This window comes from Alexandromys fortis, unplaced genomic scaffold (genome assembly GCF_014885135.2).
Source record: "Alexandromys fortis isolate MF-2015 unplaced genomic scaffold, M_Fortis_MF-2015_v1.1 scaffold_17, whole genome shotgun sequence".
Taxonomy (NCBI): domain Eukaryota; kingdom Metazoa; phylum Chordata; class Mammalia; order Rodentia; family Cricetidae; genus Alexandromys; species Alexandromys fortis.
The window spans coordinates 1,202,256-1,211,388 of record NW_026067896.1 but is presented as its reverse complement, the minus strand read 5'-3'; the positions used below and the strand labels follow the sequence as shown (position 1 = coordinate 1,211,388).

The window sequence follows — 9,133 nt, the reverse complement described above, 5'->3', positions numbered from 1 at the left end:
GCTAGCCACTAGCTAACCTTAGAGGCCAGGCAGTGGTGGCTCCACCTTTAATCCCAGTACTTGGGAGAAGGACCAAGGGAGATCAGGAATTCAAGGCCACCCTGAGCTACGTTAGATCGAACCAGTCCTAAAAGAAACAGAACCTGGCAGTGGAGGCTCACAGTTATTGATCCCAGCACACGGAGGCTCACACTTATTGATCCCAGTACACGGAGGCTCACACCTTTAATCCCAGAACTAGAGAGGTGGAGAGGGTAGCCACCCATTCAGGTCTCTGGTGGCAGCTGCTCTGCTTCTCTCACAGCTTTCCCCAATAGCTGACTCCAGGTTTTTATTGATTGAGACTAATTAGGTTCACGCTTCACCAAAGGGCTCTTTCTGGGCCCCTTTCAAGACCTCAACTGAACACTTTGACTGCACGGGGGTGGTCTGCTGTTCCCACCACCCTGCTGAGATAGCTGTTGTGTGTCCCAGTGTCATTATTAACTAGTCCTACAAAATGTTCCTTAAAAGAAAAATCAAAAAGTTGGAAACTATTATGCATTCTCACCTACTGTCTGGAGACTCCCAATGTCCACGACAACATGAGAGTTTCCAGAAATACTCACTACAAAAAGAAGTGTTTTTGCTTATCATATTTAACAGAACATATCTTGAAAAACCTTTATGGCCCTCAAAAATCATCTGTAAAAACAATGGGTTTTTTGTTATTTGCCAGTTGAATTTTTTTTTTTTTTTTTTTTTTTTTTTTTTTTTTGAGACAGGGTTTCTCCATGGTTTTTGGTTCCTGTCCTGGAACTAGCTCTTGTAGACCAGACTGGCCTCGAACTCACAGAGATCCGCCTGCCTCTGCCTCCCGAGTGCTGGGATTAAAGGCGTGTGCCACCACCGCCCGGCTAATTTTGTTGTTTTTTTGTAGCCCTGGCTGTCTTGGAACTCGCTGTGTGGACCAGGCTGGCCTCAGAGATCCGCCTGCCTCTGCCTCCGGAGTGCTGGGATTAAAGGTGTGCACCACCACCAACAGCTAATCAGGTGGTTTATTTTATTGAAATATTTTCTCCTGCTGCTTCTTAACTGGCTGGGCAGTCCACTGTACCACCGTTGATGTCATAGATGATGTTAGGAGAGTGGCAGCCACCCAAGCTGCAGCCGCTGTTCAGTACCCAGGATTTCAATACCCGGAATGCTCTCCGGCAAAAGACTGGTGTCGCATCTGCCAAGGCAGTGTTGACACTCTCACCAAAAGTGTATCCCACGGTGTTTAAAAAAAAAAAAGCAACATAGACCGCCCCCCCCAACACCCTGTCACACACCCAGCCCTCCTGACAACAAGCACCAACCTGTGACTTCTTTATGGAATAAGATACTCAGTTCACCAGGATATAATACGCACAGCCCACACGGTCTGGCCCTCGAGGGCAGAAGCCAGGCACTTACGGTGTCTGCCTGTCTCCTCAGCTCTCTGATGCGAGCTAGGCTCGTACCCAGGGCCTCATCCGTGCAAAAGCTTGATTACCCAGTTCCCTAGACTCTTGAGTCAAACTTGTCAACGGTCATAGTTACATACCATATGACTGAAATATTTTTCAGAGAGACCTCTCAGCTTTTTGTTCATAACAAAAACAGCATGGGAGGCGACACATGGGGATCTGGGGTGGGTCACATTACTTTAATACAAAGTGTTCATCTAACACATTAAACAACTGAACATATTCCGGGTAAGGAAAAGATGGGAACAGATTATTAAGATAAGGTAAACCGACTGCCATCCACATAACTGTATCATTTTAATTCTTGTTTCAAGCTGCACACTGTAACAGACGACAAAAGCAGCCAAGACTCCCACGGGAGTCAACAAAAACAGCTGCGCTCCATGTCCAGCCAGGCACAGATTCCATAGAACCCGAATTCACACCTCAATGGCAATTCTTGCAAACCGATACTGCAGAGAGGCGGGTGGTCGCAGCAGCACCAGGCCCCTTGTGGCTGCCGGCTGGCTGGACAGCATTTCCAGCAAGCCAGTCAATCTAACAAACCCCAAGGCTTCTCCACAGCCCACGGCCATAGAGAAATCCCCCTGTGTGACGAAGCCCAGGAGGACTCTGGAGCAGTGTGACGTCAGTCCCGGGAGGGGGCCGGACCAAAGCCCCCTTATCAGAGCTTCCTGCTCAGCTGTGGGCGCCCCGGCTGCCAGGCCCGTGGAGGCAGCGAGCTCTCGGCTCTGCCTCTTCTCCATTTTCTTCTTTTCTTTCTCTTTCAGAATCAGGCTTTTGAATGGGTCGCTGTGTCTTGATTCCACGGGTCCATGGTAACAAGAATTCTGACTGAGCTGGAGCAGGTCCTCTTTGGACGGGACACAGATCATGGCGCGAGGCTCAGGGCTGCCCTTTCTGAGCAGGGACAGGCTGACCCACACCAGGGCTCTGGGGAAATCATCCAGAATGGACAAGTAGGCCTTTCTGGTCAGTTCTCGCTGGCCACTGCAGGGAGCCCGCCTGGCCTCAGAACTGGGCCCACACCAAGCAGAGAGTTGCTTCAGTAATTTCCTACTCCTACTTGAAGTAACAGACATATAAAATTATAATTAAAAAACATTTAAAGCATACGATATATTTATTTATAACTAACATTCCTCTTTTCATGTGCCTGCCATTCTGAAAAACTTAAACTGTGCCAAACTTAAAAACAAAAATTTTAGAATTGGTGCAGAAAAAAAAATAAGGCTTATAGAAAAATAAGACAGATCTTAGGGATATAATTAAAGCAAGCAGATAGAGTTTAAGGACAAAGAAGGATATAAAATGAGGCCAAAGAGGAGCACTATTCAAATGGGAGCACGTCACAGCATGCTGAGAAGCGGAGCTGAGTCCACAGCAGCATCAAGGGCGGTGCTCCCTGCACATGGACGCTGCAGCGTCACTGTGCTCCCTGCACATGGACGCAGTGCTCCCTGCACATGGACGCTGCAGCATCACCATGCTCCCTGCACATGGACGCTGCAGCATCCCCATGCCACAATGAATGACTGACGGCCCATCCCACACCCACTAATTCCCAAGAACTGGAGAGGCTAACTCAAAACAGAGGCTTGTCACCCATCGGGGTCCCTGGTTTAGTACAATATTTCCAATCATCTCATCGGTTAGTATCATGTCTCAAATCAAAAACTGCTTCCCTAGGCCGCCTATCACACATCAAAGAACCAGCTCCCTTTCTCAGAAAGGCACCAATCAGCATACAGGAGCACTTCAGTACAGAGAACAGTTCAATGGATGTGGCAGCTGCCTGCACTTACCGCAGAACACAGAGCCAGCTAGCGGCAGCGGCGTGGCTCTCACTGGCACTGTGCTCTAAGACCATCTCGGTCCCTGCCTGTGCTTGACAGCCTGTGTCTTCTGGCTTTGTGGGGTGGTTTTCTGATATATCTGCCTCATTAGACTGGCAGAGCTCTTCAGAGACACAGGACACTGCGAGTTGTCTTGGGTTGTCTTGAGCACCAGGTACTGAGGTTATAGGAGATGCCTCTGTGGCCTGAACCCGGGACTCCCAGTCCTGAGTCAGCTGCTCCCAGGGACAGCAGAAAGGTGCCAACGTGCCAAACTTAACATAGTTGGGCCTTTTGGCAGGAGGGCGTCTGGTGAAAAAAGAAATCAATTTTAAACAACTGAACAGTGGAGAATTAAAACAGCCAAGACCATTATAACACATCTGCAGCCAACACGCACACACAAGACTCCCCAAGGAAAGTATGATAAAGATCACCAACCCTGCTCATGAAGCTCCTTGTTTTCTCTGTTCTTTTTTGTTTTGTTATTGCTGTGTGCATGCATGTATGTATGCGTGTAGTCCTGACCTGCTTAGAATGCACTATTGTCCACCAGGCTGCCTGCAAACTCTCAGAGATCCACCTGCCTCTGCTTCCCCTGTGCAGGGTGTGCACCGCTGCACCCAGACCTCTGGTTTTTTAACAGATCCCACATCTACAAATGTATGCGGCCTCTGAAAACCAAATGCAGTACCGCAGTGCTTACCCTGAGAGCTCCAATCACGGTGCCCCTGGGGCTGGGCAATGTTATCCCTGGAGATGCACAAGGCGTCCCCCTCACTTCTGATCTGACAGCTGCACTAAACGTGAGTAAAGAGAAAGACTGTGTCCTGCAAACTTTTGTGTACGGGCAGGGTACCTGGAAGGATGCACAGGAAACTGATACCGTGTGTTTGGACGGAGGCAGGGACACACCAGGTCAGAATTTAGGGATAAGTTCTGCTGTAAACCACAGGCCTCTGGGAAGACTCAAACTACCAATGTTCTGCTACAGCAGGGGTTCTTAACCTTCTTAATGCTGCAACCCTTCAAAAAGGTTCCTCATCTTGTGGTGACATATTATAAAATTACCTTCATTGCTACTTCACTACTGTAATTTTGCTGCTATTACAAATCCTAATGTAAATATTTGATATCCAGGATATCTGATAGTCAGCCCCTGTGGGGGTTGAGAACTGCTGTGCTAACTGGACCTGTTACCACATCACCTTCTAAACATTTGTGTTTATATTTATAGACTTGTGCTGCTCTCAGCCACGGTCAGAGGAGCTTCTTCTGCAGTGGGTGGCAATTAATGCACAGTCTCACAACTTGCCAAAGTACCTAGAATAAGTGAGAACAGCATGCTCAGCCACAAACAGCACAACCGTGGTGCAGACAGACACAGAACCGTCTTCTGGACATGGCAGAGCCACACATACTATGCCACGCCGAGCCACAGCAGTCATGGACACATGGAGACCATCCATACAAGGCCTGCAAAGAGCAAGCTTGTCAAAACCCAGCAGGGATCTGGGAGGGGCTCACCAGGGACCTCTGAGGAGCTCCTGGCAGCTAGTGGTTCCCCAAGAAGAAGTCATTTTCTTCAGTGGTGTGGCCATTGTTAAGTTGCCCATGCTCCAGTAAACAGTCCATACCCATACTCACACAGACAGCCCTAATTAAATTCCATGAGTCAAAAAAACAAGAAAGGACAGGAAAACAGGAGGACCTGGGAAGAAGTCAGTAGGAATAGGGAGGGAGGTAAGAGAGGACAAGGGGGCAGCAAACACAATATATGAAATTATCAAAAAAATTAAAAAGTAAAGAAATTAACAAAATTTCTAAAAGAAAGGAAAGGAAAGGAAAGGAAAGGAAAGGAAAGGAAAGGAAAGGAAAGGAAAGGAAAGGAAAGGAAAGGAAAGGAAAGGAAAGGAAAGGAAAGGAAAGGAAAGTCCGGGACAGACTTAGGTCTACTCTGTGTCTACAAGAGCCACGGTGTTTAGAGGGGTGTTGGAGCCAACAGTAGGCTTGAAATAAATGTGTTGGATGAATGAATGATTCAGACAAATACAGAGATGCATATAGGTGCAGTTTCCCAAACCACAGGTCAAGAAAACAGAGGTAACCTAAAAGGTCACTGATGAAGCACAGGCCCTCCACTCTGCAAACTTACAGAACCACTCCAAGCTCCATCCTGCACCACAGCCGGCAAGCTGTACCAAATGGGCCTAATCTGCCCTGTTATCTGTTTTTATATGACCCATGAGCTGAGAATAATTCTCATATTTTCAGTGGCTGAAAAAGTAAATGATTCTACTTCATGACACTGAAAATTTTACGAATTCCAAATGTGAACGACTGTACATAAGACCTGGCTGGAACTCCACCTCGCTCCTTTGTTTACGTCTGTGGCTGCATCCCTGTCATGGAGACCAGGAGTCTACAAAGCCAACACTGCCATCATCTGGCCCTCTACAAAAGAAGCTTGCCAATATCTGGTTTATGATCATTGTTTGTTGATATGGAAACCAACACAATATATGATTAAATCGAAAGGTCAGGTCTCAGAATAGTGTGAAAAAGTCTAAATAGTGAAAACTGAGCTACAGGCCCCTCAGCTACAGTCCGGGAGGCACACAGACACACAACCCACGACTGCTGGTGACCTGGTGCAGGATCAAGTTACGACTCAGCCACTAAGTCACTCATCTATCACTCAACAAACAGGCCAGACCCCTGCCTGTCTCTGTGGCTGTGGTAATGAGCGGGGATTCCCAACTTAGCCCTCCTGGTGCTCCCAGCAAAGTCACCGCAACATCCAACTGTCTACTCGTTCGTCAAACAGCAAACATTAGTGAGGCCGACCGCACACGGTCTATGGCTGGATCCACAGGCACCACTCACGAGAGGGAGTTTCTGTGCTTCCGGGAGCCTAGAGTTTAACGGGAATACAGAGACCTATGGTCCACTTCTCTATATATCAGAAATAGAGGCCCTCATCCACTCATTTCCAACAAAAGATCAGAGACTACAAGGATAAAAACTAAAATATCAAAAACAGCGCATGTCTGTTTGGACAGCAGAACTGTAGCAGTATAGAGTGTTCTATCCACCTCCATGGTTTCATTAAACGCTTATAAATGAGCCTTTTAAAGCAGAATCTCCACAAGAGTGGGGTGGGGTGGGGTAAGATCTATTAGCAAGCCTCTGAAATGCTTGTCTCAGTTCAGATGTCCAGCACACAAGTCAGAAAGTAACCAAAAGAAGGGCTGGACCAGATGGGCCTGCAAAGGCCAACAGAGAAGCTCCTGGCTAAAGCTTCTCAACCACCTCTTGGTAAGAGAGAAAGAACTCAAAGGGAAGCAATTGCGATGCTCCCCGAGCCATTAGGTGATTCAAGCAGACGCTTCTCATTCCTGGAGACAGGCCAGAAGAGAGTCCCTTCCTTACCTTTTGTAGCTTTCTAGAAGATCCTTAGCTTGATCTTCAGCAAACAGAGCCCCAGCAAGGCAGTCTGGGAAGTCACCTGGGATGTTAGGTGATCTTCGATACTGAGAATGCACTGTCGTCTCTTTCAACCCCCCAACTCTTGCACCTCGGTAGATCTAAAAGAAACGACAAGAGGCCCTATCGGTTTACTGACTTGAAATGAAATTGTTTAACTGTCTAAATAAGCTACAAGGATTAATCCTAAAATATTAAAATGAGAAATAAGCTAAAAGACCATCAAAAAGATAACAGTGGGCTGGAGAGATGGCTCAGTGGTTAATAGCATTGCCTGCTATTCCAGAGGTCCTGAGTTCAATTCCCAGCAACCACATGGTGGCTCACAACCATCTGTAATGAGGTCTGGTGGCTGGCCTGTAGGCATATACACAGAATATTGTATACATAATAAATAAATATAAAAAAAAGATAACAGGTAAATGCATGCTAGGACAATCCTATAACCAAACACCACACAATAATGAATGAATGGACTTCAATACACGTGGAAAAATCCTCAGTACCCAGAGAATAACACAGGTTGCAGAAGCACACACACAATAAGGCGTAGAGCCTAAAAACATGTACTTTACAGAGATACACACATTTGTTAAAGGTATGAGAGCATGCACTGAGGAAAGCAAACACCAAAATCATAATGGTATTACTTCAGGAGCGGGGAGACTGGTGTGCCAGACGTGAGGCCCTGCCAGTGAACCTGTACACTTAATTTTCTAAGTGGGACAGCAGGCCAAAGGTGCACAGCCCCTCAGTACATAGGACCTTATCTTTTCTATGTGAATGAAATAATGCCTAATGGTCTGGGGGATGGAGCTACACGAGAGAGTGTTTCCTAGCCTGCTAAGACCTTCAGTTCAACTCCTAGCACTGACGAAAACAGACAAAAAAAAAAAAATACTTAATTAAAAGAAATTAAGTGGAACAACTTAAAAAAATAAAATAAAATAAACCCTTCCTGAATGATTAACAGACTGCTCCTTGCACTAGGCATAATTGCCAAAAATTAACTACCTGCACGAGTCTGACACCGGCACGCCTCTTACCATCTCTAGCAGAGTCGTGCTTAAGCTAACCGGAAAATACACACAACACAGATTTTAATAAAAATGTTGGCTTCAGTTAGGAAGACCAGGCTGGCCTTGAACTCAGAGATCCGCCTACCTTTGCTGGGATTAAAGGCCTGCACCACCACCACCACCCAGCTATTGTTACTACTATTTAAAAATAAAATCATTCTACTTCAAAAACTTAGTATTGTTTATGACTAGGGTGTGGGAGGTGCCTGGGGAGAGTATGTGGGACAAGGGTAGACAGGTGGATATCAACACGTAAAGCAAGCGCATATGGAAATATCGCAGAGTAGCTGTACAATTAATACGTGAATCACTGTGTTTTAAATAGTGCAACTATTGGGTGAAATCAAAAGGCAACTTACAAATGGAATCCAAAAAGCCATGCCCCAACCCTTGGGAAGGAGGACATCCCAGCCACTTCCCCAGCCCAGCCGGTCTTCGCCAGTCACTTTTCCTGGCTGTTGGATCAAAAGAATAGGAATCTTGGATTCTTGAGGCCCTAAAACAAGCTGTGACCCTGGCACCAGCAATTCACTTCTCATCCGATTTAAATCCTAAAGGGGAAGAAAACAAGTCAATAGAAACAGTCACTGTCTTCTAGATCGTCCTTCTAGACCTTCCTAGACCTTCTAGACTTTCCTAGACCTCCTATATCTTACTAGATCTTCTAGACTTTGTAGACCTTCTAGATCTTATTATACCTTCCAGACCTTCCTAGACCTTCTAGACTTTGTAGACCTTAACCTTCTAGATCTTACTAGACCTTCTAGACCTCCTATATCTTACTAGATCTTCTAGGCCTTCTAGACCTTCCTAGACTTTTTTTTTTTTTTTTTTTTTTTTTTTTTTTTTTTTTGGTTTTTCGAGACAGGGTTTCTCTGTGGCTTTGAAGCCTGTCCTGGAACTAGCTCTGTAGACCAGGCTGGTCTCGAACTCACAGAGATCCACCTGCCTCTGCCTCCTGAGTGCTGGGATTAAAGGCGTGCGCCACCATCGCCCGGCTTCCTAGACTTTCTTAACCTTCTAGATCTTACTAGACATTTTAGTTTCCTAGACCTTCAAGATCTATTTAGAACTTATTAGACCTTATAGACTTTACTAGATCTTCTAGATCATCTAGATCGCCATAGGAGGAAATTTACAAAGTGAGTTCCAGGTCAGCCAGGGCTACACAGAGAAATCCTGTCTTGGGGTGGAGTGGGGGAGAGAATGTATAAATAGGTACATGGGACACGGAAACATAAAA

The 9,133-nt window shown here is 46.2% G+C and overlaps 1 protein-coding gene across 1 annotated transcript in view; it reads right to left on the bottom strand.

Annotated features, from left to right (window-relative positions):
* Positions 1-1,648: 1,648 nt before the first annotated feature.
* Pop1 (POP1 homolog, ribonuclease P/MRP subunit) overlaps positions 1,649-9,133 on the bottom strand; it is a 28,562-nt gene continuing 21,077 nt past the window's right edge. The window contains exons 13-15 of the mRNA XM_050161235.1: positions 6,758-6,912; positions 3,296-3,634; positions 1,649-2,552 (exon numbers count right to left, since the gene is read on the bottom strand). Coding sequence (XP_050017192.1) covers positions 1,910-2,552; positions 3,296-3,634; positions 6,758-6,912 — 1,137 coding nt within the window. The 3' untranslated portion in view covers positions 1,649-1,909. The remainder of the gene's footprint in view (positions 2,553-3,295; positions 3,635-6,757; positions 6,913-9,133) is intronic.